At 42.5% G+C, this 24874-nt stretch overlaps 1 protein-coding gene and 1 non-coding gene across 8 annotated transcripts in view; one reads left to right on the top strand and one right to left on the bottom strand.

Annotated features, from left to right (window-relative positions):
• The window catches only part of OCLN (occludin), a 54048-nt gene that overhangs the window by 3627 nt on the left and 25547 nt on the right, over positions 1-24874 (bottom strand). For 6 of the 7 annotated variants that reach the window (XM_027607002.2, XM_027607001.2, XM_027607003.2 and 3 more), the window contains exons 5-8: positions 11329-11474; positions 4044-4259; positions 1637-1808; positions 596-637 (exon numbers count right to left, since the gene is read on the bottom strand). In XM_027607002.2, coding sequence (XP_027462803.1) covers positions 596-637; positions 1637-1808; positions 4044-4259; positions 11329-11474 — 576 coding nt within the window. The remainder of the gene's footprint in view (positions 1-595; positions 638-1636; positions 1809-4043; positions 4260-11328; positions 11475-24874) is intronic. The other variant, XM_027607007.2, reaches the window with a different exon arrangement.
• On the top strand, positions 15982-16089 carry LOC113930055. The gene has a single exon (XR_003522426.1). It is a non-coding gene; the product is annotated as a U6 spliceosomal RNA (small nuclear RNA).

Here is a 24874-nt window from a genome sequence, read left to right as displayed (position 1 = left end):
ACGCTTAACCATCTTGTCAGAGAGAGAGAGAGAGAGTACAAGCAGGGTGAGCAACAGGCAGAGGCAAAGGGAGAAGCAGGCTCCCTATGAGCAAGGAGCCCAACACAGGACTCAATCCCAGACCCAGGGATCATGACCTGAGCTGAAGGCAGACACTTAACCGACTCAGCCACCCAGGCACCCCCTCAAAATAAAACCTTTTAAAAAAATCAGTAAAACAAAAACTGGTGATATTGGTTGACTTGGGAAAGAAGAAATGGGTAAATGAGGAATTTTACTATATACTTTACTTTTTTAATTTTATTTATTTTATTTTTTTAAGAAATCTCTACAACAAGGGGCACCTGGGTGGCTTAGTTGGTTAAACATCTGCCTTCAGCTCAGGTCATGATCCCTGAGTCCCGGGGTCAAGCCCCGCATCGGGCTCCCTGCTCAGGAGGGAGTCTGCTTCTCCCTCTGACCCTCCCCCCTCTCATGCCCTCTCTCTTTCTCTCTCATTCTCTCTCTCAAATAAATAAAATCTTTAAAAAAAAAACAAACAAACACATAATAGAAAACTTCTTCCTGAAAGAATCTTACAATCTGGGATACTTACTCCCTTAACTTGCTTCAGTCTATTGTACTCATCAGCAGCAGCCTATTAATGAGAAACACAAGAGAATATGTTTAGTGGGACATTTTCTCTTTCAAAAATAACATTCTTGATGTTCTATTTTGGAGCTAAAACTGACAACAATGCCAAAAATACAGGAAATCAAAATAATGAAGTTTTTAGGTTCGTACAACTATTACAGTCAGCAAGAGGGCCTGAAGGAAGCCAGTAAAGAGAAATCTAGGACTTATTCCTCACGTTCCATTCATACAGACAGGTAACTATCTGTTTTGCTGCCTCTCATCTGTCCTCATGCTGGTCCACGTGCCATGCTGACACCAGAGATCTTCTGTAAAGCATAGCTCTCGTCTGGTTACAGCCCATTATGAAACTGGTCTGAGCTCCCTAGTAACTAACTTAAATATATATGTATATGCATATCTATATGGTAAATATATTTACATATACACACACTAATATATGTATTTGTGACGTATATATTAAATATATGAGTTAACATATTACATATTATACATATATAAAATAATTTGAGCAATAAGTTAGTATTGGATTATAACCCGAAGTATAAAATAGATATCCACGAGTCGATACTGACATAAAACATAAGATAACTTCTTATCAAAGATGGTGTGTGTCTAGGTGCACTTTTGCATGATGGGGATATTTTAACAACTATTACCTTGGTGACAACCAGGTGACAGAATTTAAGACAGTTTATTTTCCTGTACCCGATTCTGTAATGTTAATATTTTACAGAAAGAATGAACTGTGTTTATAAATAGAAAAATAGTTTTTTTTTTAAATAGGAAGGAATATATGTACATAGCCTATGTTTTGTACTTCTTAACTACATTAGTACACTCTTCAATTTGGAAAGATTTTCATCCAAGACTGGATTTCAGTTATTTTTCAATGAAATCAATTTAAGAATTGCTAGCAAAATCTGGTAACAGAAAGGATACTAGATCTTCATAGATTAGAATAACATCATATATAATATATAGTTATCAGGTTTGAATTTACCATGTACTCTTCATTTTCTTCTCTATAGTCATCCAATTCTTTATCCAGACGAGAGAGTTCTTTATTGACCTCATCAAGTTCTGCTTGTAAGCTCTTGTATTCCTGCAGGCCAGTGTCAAAATTTCTCTTGTAGAGTTGTCTTTGTTGATCTGAAGTGATGGGTGGATATTCCCTAAAAATTGAGAAAATGACTACTTATGACTCTAGCAGACATAAAATCCAGTGTTTCTTCATCAAAGATAATGAAGCTGGTGGGATGTGAAGAATGACAATCTCCTGTCTTCTTTCGTTCCTTATGGAAAGAGGAAGGTGGGATGCAAATAAGTTCTCTTAGGAAGATTATAGGTTAGGGGTGCCTGGGGCATCCGACTCCTGATTTTGGCTTAGGTCATGATCTTGGGGTCATGAGATCTAGCCTCTTCAGGCTCCAGGCTCAACGTGGCGGCTGCTTAAGATTCTCTCCCATTCCCTCTGCCCCACCCCACTGTTCTCACTCTCTCAAAAAAAAAAAAAAAAAAAAAAAAGAATGATTATACATTTACACCACTGCTTATGCTTTTAAAAATACTATGCTGGGAGGGGGCGCGGGCAGTGCCTGGGTGGCTCAGACAGTTGAGTGGCTGACTCTTGGTTTCTGCTCAGGTCATGACCTCAGGGTCCTGGGATCAAGCCCTGCATCAGCTCCATGCTCCGTGGGGAGTCGGTTTGAGATTCCTGCTCTCGCTCTCACTCTACCCCTCCCCAAGGTCGTGCATGCCCTGTCTCTAAAATACATACAGCTTTAAAAATAAAATACTATGCTTATATAATTTTTAGAAATAAAATTAAAAATCATTTATGAAATTTAAGGTTCAAGTCATACAAACTCATTTATTCTAAATATACAACACCACATGATAATAGAATATTTACGTTTAAAGTCTTAAAACTGGAATTCTGGAACACAGTATGTTTTCATCATTAGAGTGACAGAGCAACAGACTGGCAGCTGGTTGTTTTCTGCTACCAACTACAGATTTTAGATTGTTTTTTCAATTGATTGATCTTGTTTTCCTAAGCAGAAATAACTTATTTTAAGTCCTTTGATTATAAAAGTAGACTTTAAATGTACATGTACAAAAATACATGCTCATCGTACAAATAATGTGGCAATGCACTAAACTGAAAATAACCCTGAAATTCTGTGTCACTTGTATCTCTCAATATACTAGCTATTTTTACATATCACCGTGATGCTATTAACTAATAATCCACTGAGGAAATACTCTGAACTGTTTCACAGAACTAAGGAACTTCATAGCAACATGGAATTTCAATTTTTAATATCTAAATTGGCCTAACATCTTCATTTTTACAAAGGAGAGAAATTAAATGGTTTGCTCGAAAGAAGAAAGAATTCAGGTTTCTTAAAAGTTTTCATTTAAATCTTCAATGATTCAAGTTAAAAAAGTATTTTATAGCTAGATGGCTGAATTTGGCCAAAAACTTCTCTTTCTGAAGATATGAGAGACAGAGAGCAAGTAAGCGTGTGGGGGAGGGGGAAAGGGAGAGAACCTCAGGCAGACTCCCCACTGAGTGGGGAGCCCCACATGTGGCTCGATATCATGACATGAGCCAAAACCAAGAGTCAGAGGTTTAACCTACTGAGCTACTCAGGCATCCTTGGCCAAGAACTCCTGTGAGGGGAAGGTGAGGTATGAGAACCCCCAGTGAGATTTCAAACTATACTATACCACTCATCGCCTCCTTACACCCTGAGAAGCAATGTTGTGATGAACCACCATTCACACCACAAATGTTTCTGATCTGTGTCCCATTTCTCAGAATACCTGGGCATCAAAGGGCTACACATCACACATGAGTATAGTTGGTAATGAACTGTAACTCAACCACCAACACCTAGGAACTTAACCACAGCCTTGGCCAGAACACTGAATTGTTAACTTAATTGTTTATATAACTGTTTGCCAAAGTCCTCTGGATTAAACTTTTAAAAGAATCTCTGGTCTCATCATGAAACCTTAAAAGTGAATGCCAAAGAAAGCCATAGCACTGGTCTGGGAATTTTATAATCAGTAACCAAAGTTCCTCTATACTGGTGTTTTATTTGTTTGGAAGACCTTTCTTGGGTGACTACTGGTGCAAGAGCACTGGTGAAGTTCATCGGTCACCTTGTGGAAGACGCTCAACGTGTTTCTAGGACACAGTTACAGCCAAGCATATCCCCTCCCTGTCCATCTTTATTACCAAAGAGTACTAAGGGGAAAAAAACCTAACAAAAAATATCTCTAGTCCTGGCTGTCAAAGAATGAAAGCATGCCACCGCACCCCAGCGGAGCAGGCAAGCAGTCCCCAAGCTGGCTGACCAGGCCAGCAATCAGATCCCGTGCATGAGGCACCCCACTACCTGATCCAGTCCTCCTCCAGCTCGTCGCACGACTCGCCACCAGTTGTGTAGTCTGTCTCGTAGTGGTCCTGCTCCGGCCGCTTGGCCTTGCCCGCCCTGCCTTTCGTGGGGGCCCTCTTGGAAGGCATCTCGAAGTTCCTGCTGCTGCTGTAGTGAGGCTGCCTGAGGTCACCCACAGCTGAGGTCACCGGCAGCTCCCGCACCACTTCAGGCACCCTGACAAAATAGCAGTCAGTGTTTGGGGATCGCGAGGCCAGGGAGCGCCCTGTCATCACAGAGGGCAGCAACAGCTCGCACCAAGAGACCTCCACACCTACGTGCGTTCACGCAAGCAGTTCACCTACTCGACACGAGGCAGATCCCCAGGCTCCAGCGTGCAGGTGAGCACCAGCTCAGGTCCTCTGGAACACACCAAGTGGCTGTAAGGTTCCGATGTAAGGGGAGCCCGTTTGTAAAACCTTCTAAGTAAGATGGACCTAAGACTGCACTTTAGGAAGCCCAGGCTGATCTGGAAGAGGTGTTTACCAGACCTGTGCCAGGGACTTACTCCACAAAAGGCGGTCAGGAAAATAACAACTCAGGATTCTTTTCTACAGGTTCTTCCAGTTTCATGGAATGCGGAGTGCTGAAGAGAAATGCATGTGTCTGTCTACCTTCGGAAGCTAACGCTCAGAGGTAAGCATTTTTAATATTAATTTTAGACTCCTATACATCAATTTTCTTTTCAAGATACAATCTCGGAAAACTAAAATACTCAAAATTTAAACAACTGCTACGTGAATCCTATAGCCATGTAGACTGAATGGCATGGAAGGACTACCATTAGACTTATTTTTCTAATGCAGTAATTTAATATTGTATCAGATCTTTAACTGCATAGGTTTCTGCCACAAGCATGAAAATGAAGCCAAACGTGGAATAAAATAGCAAGAGCTGTGGCAACTGTTAAGTATCTGGTGAGTAACAGTGATGCAGAACTAAACTCTCCCTAGTAGCAGAGCTAACGGGCAAGAAGAGCACTGAAAGGAAGACAAAGAACACACCAGAGACTTTCTAACCTCAGCCTTGCTATTCAAATCAACTATTAAAAATGCCTGAAGTTTTTGTTTTCTCATTGCTTTCAATTTACAGAAACTATAATCTTGAGCTATGTCTGTTTTCTAGGTGATCCAGAACTGCTTGCTTCTAATTGTTGTCCAAGTCTTCAGATTTCTATCACACTTACTAATGTCTTGTAGAAGCCTAAAGCTTTGGGATGTGTGTGCATAGTTGGCGGTGGTAAATGGGATTCATGCCTTCTTTCTGAATGTATTCAGGTCACAGTGGCTTTGTGTGCTGTTATTGCTACATCTAAAGAAGGGAAAATGTGACTTTCTCCATGAGTCAGTGAGTAACAATTTCCTAGACACTCTGCCAAAATTGCCAGGTATTCTGCTTCTCGCTTTGGGGATGCAGTAGGTGTATTTGAGGGAATAGGAGCTAGAGAAGAAGGAAGCTAAACAGCAAAAGAAATTAGAAAAAAAAGGGGCGCCTGGGTGGCTCAGTTGGTTAAGCGACTGCCTTCGGCTCAGGTCATGATCCCAGGGCCCTGGGTTCGAGCCCCTCATCAGGCTCCCTGCTCAGCGGGAGGCCTCCTTCTCCCTCTCCCACTTCCTCTGCTTGTGTTCCCTCTCACGCTCTCTCTCTCTCTCTCTCTCTGTCAAATAAATAAATAAATAAAATCTTTTAAAAAAAGAAATTAGAAAAAAAACCCTAAAACATTAAAACAGGACTCCCCCCATAATTATATTAGATACTGATATTATAAATCTTTACTTTGTTGTGCTCCCTGCTCAGCGGGGAGTCTGCTTCTCCCTCTCCCTCTGCCCCTTCCCCTTGCTTGTGTTCTCTCTCCCTCTCTCTCAAATAAATAAATAAAATCTTAAAAAAAAATAAATCTTTACTTTGGAAGTTTTCCACCTCCCACTCTACTACATACTTTGAAACACTATAGAGGGCAACATACTCGATACAGCATAAAACCTAAACACAAAATGCTCACACGTATATATAAATTTAAGACTTAGGAAATTATGGGTACTGTCAATAATCTCTGAACCTACTTTTAGATACAAATTCCATTAAGTCATAATCTGCATGACCCTGAAGGGGCAACCAGCTGTATGCTTTCCCTGGTCTCCAACTCAAGTCTTCAGGTCCAGAAGTTCACCCTCGTGTATTCTTTCTTTTCTATTCATATGTTTTTTTTTTTTTAAGATTTTTTTATTTATTTTGAGAGAGAGAGAATGAGAGATAGAGAGCATGAGAGGGAAGAGGGTCAGAGGGAGAAGCAGACTCCCCGCTGAGCAGGGACCCCGATGCGGGACTTGATCCTGGGACTCCAGGATCATGACCTGAGCCGAAGGCAGTCGCTTAACCAACTGAGCCACCCAGGCGTCCCTATTCATATGTTTTCTTTACACACCCTCCCTCATATGCCTTTGGTGCTCCTACCTCACCCTGACTCTCAGTGTAGCTACTGTGCGTGTCTTCTGCCCCTGGTAGATTGCCACCTCCATGAGAACAAGGACTTGGTATTCCCAGGGCACCTAGCCAACTACTGTGTACATGGCAGCTGTTCAAGAGAATTCCTGAATTGAAAACATTCACAAGAACCCTCTTTTCTGATGACATCCAGTATCCATGAGGGAAAAGAAACAAGGCATGATCAACATCAGTGTCCTGATTATCAGAACAATGTCTATTATGTACATGGTATTTTATTTTTTACTTTTTATTTTTTTTCCAAAGAATTTATTTATTTGAGAGACAGAGGGGACAGAAGGGAGAGGCAGAGGGAGAAGCAGGCTTCCCACCGAGCAGAGCCCGATGCAGGACTTGATCTCTAGACCCTGAGATCATGACCTGAGCCAAAGTCAGATGCTTAACCGACTAAGCCACCCAGGCGCCCCCTACATGGTATTTCAGAACTGTCACCATTATTGGGGGGAATATCTAAGCCTTGTCAATCAGAGAACCCTATCTCCCTAGCCTTAGGAATGACAATGATCCAAAAAGGGCCAATCAGGAATCTTTCAATATATTCTATATGTCAGCTTTGGGAAAGAACATTCCATCTTCCAAATCCTGTGCTGGAAGGTCAATGTAGCCTGGAAAATGTGGATGACCATCCTGCTTTCATACAAGCTGTACTGACAATAAAGCCCACATAGCAACAGGAGTCGTAATATCTTTCTTCTGAGTTCCTGGCTCACGCCATTCCTGAAGTGAGACCATCCCTTGGTCTAATGCAGACCAGTGAACTCCTACAACTCGTATATAGTTTTTTTTTGTTTGTTTTGTTTTTTTAATGGTGGTTTATTAAAACACGGGGACAGGACCTGTGGGCAGAAAGAGCTGCTGCCAACTCATATACAGTCCCAACAGATTATCCTACTAGCCTCTTTACTGCTACCATACAAGGGTTCGTTGGCACTCCAGGGTGTCAGCCTGCCTTGAAAGCTCTGTGACATGTCAAACTCATCTTTCTTGACTTATAAAGATGAACTCACCCTGGATTTGGACAAGATAGAATGGAATGTACCTAATAGGGGGTATCTCCTAAATTTAATTAGAAAAGGTGGAGAAGCAACCATTTTCAATTAAATTCTGCTATCTCCTAACCCAGTATGAATTCTAATTGCTTTGAAATTCTAATATACAGGAGGACATTATGACGAGCACAAAGTGAGAGATGCAACTGTAATTACCATATAACTCCACTTTATAAGAGAACTTCAATAATAAACTCAACTAACAGGTAGTTATAGGCATCAAAATTGTGGTTGGGGGGATGGGGCTATCAATGAAGAAAGGGCACACGAGGACCTTTTGGAGTGCTTGATATGTCTCTCTGCTGGTGTGGTGGTGGTTACCTCAGTGTTCACACGTGCGAAAAATCATCAAACTGTATGCTCAAGATCAGTACTCTACTGAATGTGTGTTATGCTTTGGGTAAAAAAAAAATCTTAAGTGTTGAGCTTCCTCATCCTTACCATGGACCTCAGACACAATGTTCCCATTCGAATTCCTTGTCTGTTGACCATGATAGCAAGGAGAGGCGCTTGTGGGCCACTAAGCACCTTCATGAAAGCCTGAGGAGAGACAGCCTATGACTTAACGTGCATCTCTACCCCATCCAAGTGAATATGCTCTGAGTCTTCCAGAGCATACAGTACCCTGCCATGGGCAACACCTGGCAGTTTCTATTATTCCCCAGAGGCTGCAGGTTCCTTCCAGCATTAGTGCATACAACTCAGGAGATAATGAATGCCCCATCACATCCCTTAGCACCATCCCCCTCTCCCCTTCTTCTGGATTTTGAAACTAAGCATCACATTTGCATTTCCCAGACCTTCAAAAAAGTTCTAGGGTTTAGGCTGGGAATATACATTAGTACAACCCCTAGGGACTACAATTTGAGTATACCTATCAAAATGAAATAGGAAATTTCTTTCAGCTCAGCACTCCTGCTTTTAGTATTTTTCCTCTAGCTACATTCACATATGTGAAAAGGGATACATGTACAAGTTTATACGCTACAGAGATCTGTAATAACAAAACATTAGGGAAAAGTGTGCATCAATATGGGATTAACAAATTATAGTATATCCATCTGGTGGAGTATTATGCAGCTATAGAACAGATCAGTAAACTCTTTGTATACCGATACGCACAATCTCCAAAACATATGCTAATAATGCATTTAATATGCTAGTATTTTTTAAAAGATTTTATTTTTATTTGAGAGAGAGAGGAGAGCAAGGGAGCATGAGTGGGGGGCAGAGGGAGAGGGAGAAGCAGGCTCCCCGCTGAGCAGAGAGCCCAACACGGGCTTGATCCCAGTACCCTGGGATCATGACCTGAGCCGAAGTTAGACACTTAACTGACTGAGCCACCCAGGTACCCCTTAAGATGCTATTATTTTTTTAAAGATTTTATTTATTTATTTGGTAGAGAAAGAATGAGACAGAGAGAGAGCACATGAGGGAGGAGGGTCAGAGGGAGAAGCAGACTCCCTGCTGAGCAGGGAGCCCGATGTGGGACTCGATCCCGGGACTCCAGGATCATGACCTGAGCCGAAGGCAGTCGCTTAACCAACTGAGCCACCCAGGTGCCCTGCTATTTTTTTTTAAAGGAAGATATAACTAATGTACATTTTGACCAGCATATTTATTTAAAAATCATTTTTGGAAGGTTATATAAGACAAACTGGTGGGATGCCCGGGTGGCTCAGCTGGTTAAGTGTCTGGCTCTTGATCTCAGCTCAGGTTTTGATCTCAGGGTTGTGAGTTCAAGCCCCGCACCTGGCTCCACGCTGGGTGTGAAGCCTACTTAAAAAAAAAAAAAAGAATGAATGAAAGTGGTAACACTAGCTGCCTCTAGGAATAGGAACTAGGTAGCTGGGGACAAAAGCTATCACTGTGTCCCTTTTAAATTTTACATTTCAAATGTACTGTCTTATTCAAGAATAACTAAGATTTTTAAATTGTTCCAAATGAGTTTGTGAAAAATATCTTGGTTTTCATGAAAAGAGACAGCATGTGGAATGCTATGTGACCGTTCAGGCTTTATAATTAATTAAGAGGCACAGCTGGTCACAAGATGCATTATAAATATTTACTACATATGCACGGAAGTCATGCAAATCATAGCTTTAAGATTCTATCTCTACTTTGTACACCTCTGCCCCTAACAGCCTCAAGTGCTTTGGATTTTTGTCAAAATCCAAACAGAAGGAGAACAGAGAAAACACTCTTCCTCCAAATCATTCACAACTGAAACCAACAGCAAAGTCAATTCAGAAGACCAAAACAAAATATATATTGAGGGTAAGGCAAACTGCCATCTGTTTCCAAATTCCATTCCAGGGTAATAATAAAACCTATTGTCTCAAACTGATTCCATGATTAGCTTAGCTGCTGGTGTCATCTTCAGGGGTTCCAGGTGCCCAAACTACTCAGGGGGGATTTCTATCTAAATTGGACCAACTAAATGGGAGGGGTGGGGGGGTGGAGGAGGGAGCTGGAGATAAAACTTTGAAGCAACACAAAGTTTTCCAGCAGAAACACCTTTAACTTAAAACAATCAAAGTAGTTAAAGGGAATGTTTATTTTTTATTTGTTAGCCTACAAAGGAATTTGGAGTTCTAGAATTATAAGAAGAAGAAAGGGTGGCTGCCTGGTTCAGTTGCTGGAACATGCGACTCTTGATCTCAAAGGTTGTGAGTTTCAGCCCCACGGTGTGTCTAGAGATTACTTAAAAATAGAATCTTAAAAAAGAAAAAAGAAAAAAAGAAGGGGCGCCTGAGTGGCTCAGTTGTTAAGCGTCTGCCTTCGGCTCAGGTCATGGTCCCAGGGTCCTGGGATCGAGCCCCACATCAGGCTCCCTGCTCGGCGGGAAGCCTGCTTCTCCCTCTCCCACTCCCCCTGCTTGTGTTCCTGCTCTATCTCTCTGTCACATAAATAAAATCTTTAAAAAATAAAAATTAAAAAAAAGAAGAGTAATTTATCATCCTTAGGCAAAAATTATATCCAGTCCATAACAGTATTTCTAATACCCTTCCCTCACTAGTCATTAGGTTGAATTAGAAATAGCCATTAGGGTAAATTAAAACCACAATGGGGATACCATTTCAATAACCATAATGGCACCTACTCTAGGCCAGAAGCTCACTGTGAGGTTAATTACACTACTTGTAAATCTACACCTACAGGCTTTATCAGTTTCACAGCCATCCCCCAGCAACATGAAGGGTCTCGCACAGCAAGTGAGATCGCAGAATTCCCGATTTCAAAGTCTTCTCGTTAAATAAAAATATATGTGGCTAGGGAGTGATCAACCAGCAATCTTCCCCAACCATTAATGAGATCTAGCAGTTACAGGCAAGGACAGACAGCTCTGCTTTATATCAATAACATCATTCACTCTTACCTCAACTTCAAACCCAGCAACAGGGAAGAAAACCCTTTAAAGCGAAAAAAATCAATTTAACGTTTCTCCATTAAACCAGCAAGAGAAAAAAAGCACTTTCAGCTTAGAAGGCGGAAAAGATCCTACCAGCTCACAGCCTCACCCTTCTCCGCTTCCAAGCCTCCATCAACAATGCAGAAGATCAGTCTCCAGCTTTGGGAAACTTTAAATTTATTTATTTTAAAGCAAATGGTACAACAGGAACTGATTTTCAACATATGCAAATGTTCATTTTTAAGACTCATTCTATCTGAAGGAGGAAGATGCTACTTACGGTGTTGATTTATAGGAAGACTCTGGATACAACCGCTTGTCATTCACTTTACCATTGGAAGAGTAGGCCATGGGACTGTCCACTCTCTCCACATATTCAGAAGGGGGGGGAGGCATGTCTTGTGTGCCTGCAGACACGTTCTTAACCTAAAGAAAAAGCCCCAAGGAGACACAGTTATTACTGAGCCTGTAAATTAAAGGGGAAGGAAATGGAAGAAAAATATCACATATAAAATTACCTAATACTTATTGGTCTCATTAAATATTTTTAACCTGTCTCGTTATTGTTAGTGTTAACAATCAAATCAGTATTCCTACCAACACACAAATGACGCCATTGTTAATTTAACAAGTCCAGAATTACAAAGAAGGAAAAAAAAATCCCAATTACCTGACTCATCCTGATGTGACCAGGCAGAATGATTATCCATTGCTCTACCCCATATACAAGGAGTAATCTCATTTTATCTAGGCTGGGTCTGGGTTCAGCAAAGAATTTTCATTTCTTTCTCTTTTTTTTTTTTTAATTTTATTTATTTGATAGAGAAAGAGACAGCGAGAGAGAGAACAAGCAGGGGGAGCGGCAGGCAGAGGGAGAGGGAGAAGCAGGCTTCCCGTGGAGCAGGGAGCACGATGTGGGGCTCCATCCCAGGACCCTGGGATCATGACCTGAGCTGAAGGCAGATGCCTAACGACTGAGCCACCCAGGCGCCCCTACCTTTTTAAGATTTATTTGATAGAACGAGAGAGCACAAAGAGAGGGAGTAGCAGAGGGACAGGGAGAGGGAAAAACAGGGTCCCCACTGAGCAGGGAGGCTAACATGGGTCTCCATCCCAGGACCCTGGAATCATGACCTGAGCTGAAGGCCGATGCTTAACCAACTGAGCCACCCAGGCGCCCCAAGAATTTTCGTTTCTAACAAGTTCTAAGGTAATACTTATGCTGCTGTCTGGGCACCACACTTGGAAAACAACTAAACTAGGACAAAAGACACTGGTTCCTCTTAATCCATCCACACTAAAATGTTAAAACCACAGAAGAAATTAAGAAGCTCAAACTAACTTCTGCTATAGTTCTTTAATAAGAGATTTGTTTATTCTCCCTTAACATACATTCTCAATGGCTCTGTTCTTAACACATCAACCCAGTATCAGAAAAAAACAATCTCATTTAAAATGGGCAGAGGACCTGATAGACATTTTTCCAAAGAAGACAAACAGATGGCCAACAGACACATGAAACCATAAAAAACTGATGAAAGAAACTGAAGATGACACACAAATGGAAGGATATTTCATGCTCATGGATTGGAAGAACCAATATTGTTAATATGCCCATACTACCCAAAGTAATCTACAGATGTACTGCAATCCCTATCAAAATACCAACAGCATTGTTCACAGAACTAGAATAATACTGAAATTTGTATGAAGGCACAGACTCCAAGCCAAAGCAATCTTGAGAAAGAAGAACAAAACTGGAGGTATCACAACCCCGGATTGCAAGATACACTAAAAAGCTGAAGTATTCAAAACAGTATGGCACTGGCACAAAAATGAGGCACACAGATCAATGGAACAGAATAGAGAGCGCAGAAATAAACCCACACTTAATATGGTCAATCTATGACAAAGGAGGTGAGAATATACAACCGGGAAAAGACAATCTCTTCAACAAATGGGGCTGGAAAAACTGGACAGCAATATGCCAAAGAATGAAACTGGATCACTTTCTTACACCATACACAAAAATAAACTCAAAATGGCCTAAAGACCTAACTGTGAGGCCTGAAACCATACAACTCCTAGAAGAAAACATAGGCAATAATCTCTTTGGCATCAGCTGTAGAAACGTTTTTCTAGTTATGTCTCCTGAGGCAAGGCAAACAAAAGCAAAAATAAACTACTGGGACTACCCCAAAATAAAAAACTTTTGCATAGCAAAGGAAACAATCAACAAAACAAAAAGGCAACAAACTGAATGGGAGAAGATATCTGCAAATGATACATTCAATAAGGGATTAATATCCAAAAATACATGAACTCAGCATCAAGAACAACCAAATAATCTGATTAAAATGGGCAGAGGACCCGACAGACTTTTCTCCCAAGACGACAAACCGATGGCCGACAGACACATGAAAAGATGCTCAACATCACTCATCATCAGGGAAATGCAAATCAAAACCCAATGAGATATCACCTTACACCTGCCAGAATGGCAAAAATGAAAAAGAAATAAAAGACAAAACAACAACAACAAAAAACCCCCAAAAGACAAGAAATTGGTAAAGATGTGGTGAAAGAGGAACCCTCAGGCACTACTGGACAGAATGCAAACTGGTGCAGCCACTGTGGAAAACAGTATGGCGGTTCCTCAAAAAATTAAAAAACAGGCCATATGATCCAGTCATTCCACTACTGGCTATTCGCCCAAAGGAAACAAAAAACACTAATTCGAAAAGATATATGCATCCCTATGTTTATTGCAGCGTTATTTACAATAGCCAAGATATGGAAGCCACCCAAGTGTCCAATGACAGATGAATGGGTAAAGAAGATGTGATATATATGGAATAATTATTACGCAGCCACAAAAAAGAATGAGATCTGGCCATTTGCAACATGAATGGACCTAGAAGGCATTATGCTAGTCATATAAGTCTATCTGAGTCAAGTAAGTCAGATAGAGAAAGACAAATACCATATGATTTCACTCATATATGGAATTTAAGAAATAAAACAATCTGAATAAAGAAAAAAGAAGACAAAAACCAGACTCTTAAATACAGAGAACAAGCTTGTGGTTGCTCAAGGGGACGTGGATGGGGGGATAGGCAAAATAAAGGGGATTAAGTGCAAACTTCCAGTTACAAAACAAGTCACAAAAATGAAAAGTTCAGCAAAGAAAATATAGTCACTAAGATTGTAGTAATGTTGTTTGATGACAAATGGTGACTATACTTATCATATGAGTAATGAGTAATGTATAGACTTGTGGAATTGTTATGTCATACGCCTGAAACTAATATAACATTGTATGTTAATTATACTACAACTAAAAAAGAATGAGGGGGGGGTCACTGGGGAAACTACTTTGTAAAGTTCTTTTTACTGCCCAGTAAGATGACAAGGTATCATATTTAGCACTGTACTTTGATGAGCATAGTAAAAACTCAGAAGATGCTGGATTCTGAAATTAAAGCCAGCAGATCTAAACAAAGAATTTTTATAAGTATTTGAAGGTGAAAGCAGACTTTTAATTGGATTATTTTGCTATTAAATACTTACAATTAGGTTCAGCATCAATACAGTGTATTTCCCTGCAACACACACACTTTACGCCTTGTTTTCCATTAAGCATAGCATTAATACATGATCTACTCCTTTCCTATCATTGCAGTAACACATACCAAGATTTTATTTACCCACCACTTGAAGTACATAAGGTATTCTTGATTGTTTAATAGTCCCTCAAGCAAGAAAGGAATGGGATCATTTCCTTCTGAAAGTGGAGTTTAGCTGCAACTGGGAAACCAGTGGGTGGGTTGCAAGGGAGTGTGCTTAGATGTCACTACAGCGGGGATGCGGAGGGGTGGGAACCATTCTTGGCTCCCACTGGATTCCCTAGGACCTGACACCACTGCCAAGCTTCACAGGCAAATATGCTCTGCCAAGTCAAAGGTCTATTCTTATTCTGTACACTTCAACAGAATTTAAAAAGACTTCCTTTTCTTAAAGACCCATTTAACACTCTTCCACGTTTTTCCTCTTCACAACTTGAACAGAGGATGCAAAGCTCAACTGTTCTGGCAAACCCGAAATCAAAACCTTACAAAAAAGGCACCTGCATGTCCTTGCAGACTCTTAACTGCCTGGAAGGGAATGTCCTTCCCCCTTCTTTGCCAGCTAATACTTAATTAGGCTTCAAGTTTTGGCTCACTACCCAGTAGTGGCCATGCCAATACCCCCCGGAGGCCTTCCACACGTCTCCGCTGAGTGAGGCAGCCACCTGCTCTCCTATCTCGCTCAACACCTGTGCACACAAACCTCCCACCGGAGCACTTAGACACTGCCAAACAATCGTTCCCATCCAGAATAATGGCTTGCTCTTGTCACTCTAACTTCAGGGGGCAGTGGACTATTCTTAAAGCTGCCTGCCTACAATGTGCCAAACAATGAAATGACAGATCATTCGGTAGGCACAGCCTTACAGGTAAATACTATTATTCCCTTTTTAGAAATGAAGAAGCTATGACTCAGGGAGCTAGACACCTTTTCCAAGCACCTACACTTAGGAAAAGGTTTTGCAGGATTGAACTATATGGCTCACTCAAAAGCCTCTGCTACGATCCACCACCTCTCCCTGGGCTGTCTCCTACCTTTCTCTCTGGGTCTCCAGAGCCCAGCATGGTATCAGGCACAAATCAGGAGCCCAGAACTGGCTGCATAAAGGTGACCCCATTTATTACTGCGGTACTTCTACGCTGTGTATATCCAAACATCTTATCAAATGAGCTGCTCTGAGCTGACCTTCAGCTCTTCAGAGTCAGCAGAACTGGACTGGCCTGACCCCTAACTTCACCCTCCAGCACAGGGCTCCAGTTTCTTAAACCTTTTTGATGCATATATACAGAAAATTCCAAGGCACTGCATGCTTTGGCAGAACGTATACTAAAGTTAGAACAATGCAGGGAAGATTAATTACTAACATGGCCCCTGTGCAAGGATGATATGCAAATCTGATGCACTGCAGATTAAAAAAAAAAAAAAAACAAACCCAGCCAGACTCAAAGATGAGTAAGAATCAGCCTTTGTCCTTAAAAGGAGCTTAAAAATCTCAAGACAGAGGCAAAATATGTTTGTAAAACAAGGAGTGAGGTATTCTTTTCCTTCCTATGCTTCACTTTTCCCTTAAGAAGCTAAATTACTACTTTTCTCATAGTACCAGTGCGCAGTATAAACCTGCTGCGCCCCAGTGGGGACTGACCAGGTGTCAGTAACGTAGACACAGAGTCCTCAGGCTGTGTTTCCTGGTGGGAGCAAAGGGATTTCTGAGCAGCACTGGTATTACTGACTGGGTCCCCAGTTAGCCCACAAAACTTGATGATGTAGCTCAAATTCTTGACAATAAGCAAACAAAACCCACCATTCTAATAACCGTAGTAAATTATTAATACTCAACAGCAAATGGTGAACAGTTTTCAAGTAACTTGAGAAAAGCCCTAAGCGATTAGGGTCAAAAGAAAGCAGAGTGAAAACATGAAGTAAAAAACGGTCTTTTAAGTATTTTTAAGATTTTATTTATTTATTTGACAGAGAAAAGAGAGCACAAGCAGGGGGAGCGGCAGGCAGAGGGAGAGGGAGAAGCAGGCTCCCTGCTGAGCAGGGACCCCCCCCCCCCCAACGCGGGGCTCAATCCCAGGACCTTGGGTTTAAGTACTACGGGGAAAGAAAAGTTTGAGGGCCAGAGTTGCTGCTCTGAAGCCCAGTGGAGCCTCCTCGGGGCCTGGCTGGAGGGCTGATCTCCTACTCCCACCCCAGGGCCTTCAGCGGGGAGGAGACCCAAGTAAAGCAGGGGAAGGGGTGGGAAAAGGGGGGGGGGGGAAGGATGCTGCAGGCAGCAGAAATCCACACAGCAGGCCCAAGTGGCTTCCCTTAATTGGCTTCTGTTTGAGGAGGTGCTGGTCCTAGTGGTACCCCATCCCATACCCAGTCTTTGTGAAAGGGAAAAACAAGACAGCAGAAGGAAGGGGATGCCTGGGGGGCTCAATCAGTTAAGCATCTGCCTTGGGCTCAGGTCACGATCCCAGAGTCCTGGGATCGAGTCCCGCGTCGGGCTCCTTGTTCAGCGGGGAGTCTGCTTCTCCCTCTCCCACTCCCCCTGCTTGTGCTCACCTTCGTGCTGACGAATAAATAAAATCTTTAAAAAAAAAAAAAAAAAGAAAGAAAAAAAGGAGGGACAGACATGCTAAGAGGCTGAGGAGATAACATACCTCTAACCAACTAAAGAATGACTCAGACTCACTCTTGAGACTAACTTCAAAAAGGACAAGTACTCAAAACGAACACGTTTAAAGAATACAAATAGTTAATTTAGGGTGATACATAGGAAAGTTTCACTAAGATTCATACTCCCATCAAGAAAGAACTAAAGTGTTTCTGAAATGTCAAAATGAAATACATTCAAATAAAATAATTTCAAAAGATATTCACAAGAGGTAATTACAACGAGGACAAATTTTTATTCAAAATTTAATTATATTTGGGGCACCCGCCTTGGGCTCAGGTCATGATCCAGAGTCCTGGGATCAAGCCCCATGTTGGACTCCATGCTCAGCAGGGAATCTGCTTTTCCCTCTCCCTTTCTGCCCCTCCCCCTGCTTCTCTCTCTCTCAAATAAATAAATAAAATCTTTTAAAAACCTCAAATTTAGGGGCACCTGGGTGGCTCAGTAGGTTAAGCGTCTGCCTTCGGCTCAGGTCATGATCCCAGGGTCCTGGGATCAAGCCCCGCATCGGGTTCCCTGCTCCACAGGAAGCCTGCTTCTCCCTCTCCCACTCCCCCTGCTTGTGTTTCTCGCTGTGTCTCTCTCAAATAAATAAAGTCTTAAAAAAAAAAAAAAACTCAAATTTAATTATATTTACCAGAAGTGTTGATTACGCACTTGTGAAAAAATCTTGGTAACAAATAACATCTAACACTCCTTGCAGAGTTAATAAAAACATCTTATATCCCTGTGGGGTATCAAAAGGCAAACAAAAGGAGTGGCTCCAGAGCAGGTGTCCTCCCAATGACTGTCCTCCCTGCCCCTCCTCACCTGGATCCAAAGCATCTCCACTATCATGTGCGCCTATGCTACGGGCTTCTGAGCAGCCTCCCCACCCCGACTTCAAGTCAGGGACTGCACAAAAAGGTCAAGAAAGTTTTAGGTCGCTTTGAAAGAAAAACTTCTCTCTCCCAAAACCAAGTGTGAAGAAACTTCTCTCCATGCAAATCAAGGTCATGTGGAATTAGTACAACCAAAAAAGAGCAATGACAGCCATCCCCCATTTTTCTCTTCGCCCCGTCTTCATTCCTAGTTCATACAACACAGGAAAAAATTCGGGCTACACCTGCATCCAAGTGGTGGTAGCAATGTGACAAAAGTCATCTACTTCTAAGAACGAAAGGGAAAGTTCATCTGTTTGAGTATCGTCACATGCCTACAAAACCTGACCTTGTTTGTTGCTCACCACTGCCTGGAGAGATAGGATTATCTCCATTTTCAGATGAGGAAATTGAGCCTTTATGGTTAATCTGCCCAAGGTCACATGGTAGAGGGAGGATTTGAACCCTGGTCCACCTGATTCCAAAGACAAACTCTTTCTGGCACAACTAACTGCCATCTAGGTCACTTAAATATGGCTTGAGGTACTCCTATTGTCTAGGTACTCACTATTCCCTGTAACAAAAGGGACCATTCTCATTGCCTTAACTCCTCACCACACCCTAACGGGATATGACAGGAATCCATTTTGGAGAGTTTTACTTGCCTATTAGACTAGTGTTGTTATAGCCAGCTTTTTTTTTTTTTTTAAAGATTTTATTTATTTATTTGAGAGAGAGAGAATGAGAGAGAGAGAGAGCACGAGAGGGAAGAGGGTCAGAGGGAGAAGCAGACTCCCCGCTGAGCAAGGAGCCCGATGTGGGACTCAATCCGGGGACTCCAGGATCATGACCTGAGCCAAAGGCAGTGGCTTAACCAACTGAGCCACCCAGGCGCCCAGAGTCAGCTTTTGACAGAAAATTACTCTGGATTAAACAGGCTTGAAAATTAAAATGAATACGTGCTTTGTCATCAGGTGCCTCTGTTTAGATCAGAGTGTAGGAACACCCCCCTCAAAAGGGAAACAGAAAGGCTTTTCCTGCTTGGTAAGTTAAGTGGAGAAAATACATCAGACATCAGAGGAAGAGCACCATAATCTCAAAGTACCATCTCCAGTTTTTACCACCTGAGGTCCACCTTCCCTGGCACTACAAATTCTCAGAAGAGTAAGTGGTCCAACTTGTTTTTCCTGTTTCCTGTTGTTTTACACTCACAGATGCTCCCTCAACAAGAACCTCAAAACTGCCTCGGAAAGTACGGTCAGATGTTTCTCCACCCTCAGTTGGTTGAAAGCAGATGCTCTCCAGTGAACTAATCCCACAAATGAAGAGATGGTGGACCAGGCTTGAGCAAATCTAATTAATTTATTTTAATCAGATAGCTCTGAGGTTTTAGCAAACACAAGGTCCCCTACCCAAATGCACATTGCCCACAGGGAATTATTAACATACACCAGCAAAGGGGAATTCTGCAGCTCCCTAAGTTTCAATAGTTGTTCGAAGTTTGGGAGGGGGAGCAGTGTAGAAACCTCATGCTCAGTCTGTGATCTCATTCAAGGTCCCCTTGTTCTAGAAATGGAAGTCCTGGTGCAGACTCATGTATCTTGTGTCAGCACACCCCCACAGGTGTGCCATAAGGCACACACACCTCAGTCCTCAGAGTCTGTGGTCAGTCACCATCTGGGGATCCAAACCCCCTTTAAGTTTACTACTCTGTACAACAATACCATTTTCTAAGTATGCTGTGGTGTGGAAAAGGCCTAGCCTTCCCTCAGAAGCTCTCTGGGGTCACAGTGCTACAGCTGCAGCTTGGTTCTACAGAACAATGGTTCTCAAAGCATGGTCCCCCCATTGGTAACATCAACGGTACCCGAGAACTTGTTAGAACCGCACATTCTCATGCACCATTCCTGAGAACGAGAAACAATGCGAGTGGGCCAACAAGCTGTTTTAATTCGCCCTCCGCGTGATCCTGATGCTTGCTAAGGTTTGAAAACCGCTGAGCACATACTTCCTCCATGTCACAGACAACTGTCCCACTTAGACCATGGTAACTACGGTTAACATTCATTGCAGTGCAGGAAACGTAGGCATCTCTGCTCTCAGACAGCCACAAAGACACTGATTAGCTCGAGCACTTTCTGCCTCCCACCTCACCATTCATCACAACTCCCTGAACTGCCTCTCCACCATGCCCTGGCCTGTGGTGCTGGGACAGACGGGGCTTTCTGTACTCCATGAGGTTGGGTGCTAAGTCAGTAGAAGAACAGGGCACTCCTACTTTTGTTCCATTTTGTTCCCTCTGAGGCCACAGATAAAAGCAAAATCTTTCCTGGGGTGAGAACCTAGGATCCGGAAAGTCTGCAGCCCACAGGACTGCTTGTACATTAAAGAATCTTGGTCCTGGTTGAAAATTAAAAAGCTGTTCCAGTTTCTTCAGATGTCTAATGCTGATCACCAGTGCCACCCTGTCCCAGAGTCACCTGCCCCACACCCACCTGCCTCCCCACTCCCGGGTGTAGGGAGGTTAACAGGCAGAGCCTGCCTGCAACCTGCAGGAGAGCATTTGCTATTTTATCTCTTGTGGCAAGCTTACAAATCATGGGAAGATTAAGTTAATGAACCAACATTAAATGTATTTATATTTTGGGTACTCTTACCCAAGCTTCCTTATTCAAGCTCGTCATTGCAAACATGGACAAATTATCACTCTAGCTAAAATTTACTGTGTGTTAATAATTATGTGCTGGTTTCGAGCTAAGTCCTTTAATCATTACAGCATCAGCTTATCTGTAGATAAAACCTTTATTTCATTTACATATGAAGAATCTATCAAATGAAAAGACAAAGCCACCTGGGGCAAGGTGATTATCTTCAGCAGAGTCCAAGGAAGCCAAAAGTCACCCAATGGTGACCACAAAGGACAGGGTCCAAGATCTCCATCAGGGACCCCGTCCCTTTCTCTACGTTCAGCCAGATCATCCTCACTAGTTCCTATCCTGACAGGTAAATGCTGGAAACAATGCTACATAAATGATGTATCACGATGTCAAACCTTAAAAACTTCTAGAAATGAGACTACCTAGTTAAGTTAGTCTTTAGATTTAAGTATTTCTTACTTAAAAACAGGATCTTATTTAATAAATTTCACTTACTACTTGGTAACAATGGAGAAATGAGGATGGCATGTTCTCTCCAAACTTAAGTCTATTCTTGCTTCTGATATAAATTAAGTAGCACAGGGTGCCTGGGTGGCTCAGTTGGTTAAGCGACTGCCTTCGGCTCAGGTCATGATCCTGGAGTCCCTGGATGGAGTCCCGCATCGGGCTCCCTGCTCAGCAGGGAGTCTGCTTCTCCCTCTGACCCTCCCCCGTCTCATGTGCTCTCTCTTTCTCTCTCTCAAATAAATAAAATCTTTTTAAAAAATAAATAAATAAATAAAGTAGCGTAACCAGAAAAAGTGCAAATTAGGAGGCATGCAGAAAATACCCGCTGAGAACTGGATATGCTGGTTTGTAGCAGAACAGCACTTCACACATGTATAAATCTCATTTTAATCTGTTAGTTTTATTATGTAAGTACTGTTTTCCCCAATTCTACTGGCAAAGAAAACTGAGGCTCAGAGGTTTTCAGAGGAAAAACAGACCAAAATCTACAAGTTATAAGGCAAACACAACACTTGTCCTGCTGGTTGTGAGGACAGGTTTGAGACAAACTGTTGAAGCCCTCTGCAAACCTCAGTTTCCCCTTCTACAAGAAGGGTGCCCATCCTGTCAGGACTGCAGTTAGGATAATAATAATGTATAAAGCGGCTAGCCTAAAATGAATACTTGGGAAATGCTGGTTCCTTTCTTTTACTGTGATTTTTTTTCTTTGGCTTTGTTGCCAAAATTCAGATGTGATGCTTAAACCTGAGTTTTGTTTTTTTTTTTAAGATTTTATTTATTTATTTGACAGAGAGAGACACAGTGAGAAAGGGAACACAAGCAGGGGGGGTGGGAGAGGGAGAAGCAGGCCCCCCGCTGAGCAGGGAGCCCGATGCGGGGCTCGATCCCAGGACCCTGGGACCATGACCTGAGTCGAAGGCAGATGCTTAACAACTGAGCCACCCAGTTGCCCCTGAACCCGAGTCATCTTAATGGACTACACTGGCAAGAGCACTGAGAAAGCAGTCTCAGCAAAAGCAGCCTACACCTGACTCACCAGGTCACCACCAAGCCACCATCTTGGTAGTGTGTCCACGGGCAGACCCACAGCTGCCTGCACGGAAGGTCACCAAGGCAGACTGGAGGACCCCACCCTAAGGTCCCAGACTTCAGTCAGATTGTTTCACTTTACCAGAGCCAAATAAAAATTTATTCACAGGAACACCTGAAACTGAGGTGCTGAGGGGTGCCTGGGTGGCTCAGTTGGTTAAGCATCTACCTTCAGCTCAGGTCATGATCCCAGGATCCTGGGATCCAGCCCCACATCGGGCTCCCTGCTCCTCAGGGAGCCTGCTTCTCCCTCTCCCTCTGCCCCTGCTTGTGTTCCCATTCTCTCTGTGTGTCTCTGTCAAATAAATAAATAAAATCTTAAAAAAAAAAAAGAAAAGAAAACTGAGGTACTGAACTTCTAGTTACTATTGCGCCGGAACACTGTAGGTGTCAGTAAAAACGAACCTCCAGTGCACACCTCTTACAATCAACGCTTTGATATTTACCATAGGCGTGGGCTTTTCCAACGCCAGGCCCCACTGATAAGTATTTACTCAAGAGAAAATGAGTATGTATATCTTGATATTTATGTTTATGACCTTCTGAATGCACAGGAGGGGGGAAGAGAGATTTGAACACAAAGATCAACATGAAATACTCATCTTCATGGGCTGCTGAATATTAGTCCTTCCCAACTCAGCTCTGGCACCCAAGGCTGAAGAGTGCCCCCACTTGCATTGTCGGTGTTCTCTCAGGACATGGCTCCTTAGACCATGGTCCCCTGCCCTGGTAAGAAGCCCAACTCAAGCAGGGGCCGGAAGGGATCTGAGCAGCACGACACCCTCCCGGGAGAAGCCGGCAGAGTTCAGAGGGGCACCAGGTGAAGCAGGCACATTCAAAGCTGCTCAGAATCCCATCCTAAGCTATTCAAAAGGCACTCTGAATTTAGACCTGGCCACATGGCCAGAGCCATCAAGAATCAGAGGGCAATTATAATTAATCCATGTTGTCTACAGAGCACTATTTCTCTAGAAACCACCTCCCTACTCCACACAGTACTGTGGGAAGTACCATCTGCCATACTATGTTACAAGGGTCCTCCCATGAGCACCACGGGTTAGTGTCCCCCTGACCCCAGTCTCATCAGGGCCCCTTCCCCAGGCCAGTCTTAGAAAAGCACTAACATGAAAAATTCAAGAGCTCTAAGTGGCTGCTTTCTGCCCCTCTTCTCCAATAGAAACATGAAGCCTACCCAGATAGAAGGAAAACGAGAAAATAAATCATAATGGTGTTTAAATCCCTGATCTTAATTGTTCCTGATATCCGGCCATATCCCCGTCCTCTGTGGCTAAGTTGTTGAAGTTCTAAGTTATCGTGAGTCACCACCCAAAATCTTGCAAATAAATTCCTCTTTTTACCTATACTAAGTTCTATTTCTGTCACCTGTAACTAGGAAATTGCTAATTCATTCAACATCAAAATTCTTTCTTTTCTGTACATTCAATTGCTTTCAATATCCCTGGAAGACATACAACTATCCTTTTACTGGTCTGCATTTTCTCAGATACATCTCACATCAGTCTTGAGAAAGCAGATGAGATAATATGGCCCTATTTTATAGATGAGGAACCCAGGGTCCAGAAGAGTTAATCTGTTTGCCCAAGAGTGCTGGAATTCAGGACTCGAAACCAGAACTTCAAAGTCCTGTGCCACTGTCCCTATACCAGGCATCCATCTCCAAACCAGACCTCTTTCACATACATATTGGTTAAAATCAACAGAAACCACCTGCCTAAAGTCACAACAAAGGCAGTGAAGCTAGACTCCAAACCCTGGTATTGCCTCTTTTTTATAGGTCCCACAGTTTATTAATTCTTCTGTTTGGAACACATCAAAAGTGTATATAAACTCTATACAACAACAAAAAAGAATGTTTTATCTGAGTGGAGTTGAGCTAATACACTGCTTCTACCAGACAAAGGTAGAAAAGCCACCATTAGACATAAAGAGTAGACGAAAGGGGAACACCAACAATCCTATCAGGCTGTTTAGAACAAACTACAAATGAAGGAAGTGTCTCCTCTGCTCATGGCAATGCACAAACCCAGTAGTGCCTGGTTTTCTAGCCTGTACACATTGCTCAGAGCATCAACAAGGAGGTAGGTCTGCTCCATATGAGAACATCTGAGGGGATCTCCTCTGATCCCACTGGAACCATTACTTGATTCCCAGCACTGAGAAGCACCTCAGTCCCAAGGTCAAGACAATAATATGGCCCTAATCACCATCTTACCTAATTGAAGCAGGGAAGGCACCTTGGAGCTAGTTCACCTCTGGGGGCAGGTGAGTGGGAGAGCAAAACCCACAAAGGGTAATTAACTTAGACTTAATAATTCTTGGGTGGGCTGGTAGATCTGTAGGTGTCGATTTGGAAACAGATAAATACAATAAGAAGGCTATGCATGGACCAGAGGTGACAATGTC

This window comes from Zalophus californianus, chromosome 5, assembly GCF_009762305.2.
Source record: "Zalophus californianus isolate mZalCal1 chromosome 5, mZalCal1.pri.v2, whole genome shotgun sequence".
Taxonomy (NCBI): Eukaryota; Metazoa; Chordata; class Mammalia; order Carnivora; family Otariidae; genus Zalophus; species Zalophus californianus.
The sequence above is the reverse complement of the archived record's forward strand: the minus strand, read 5'-3'. Positions and strand labels throughout refer to the sequence as shown.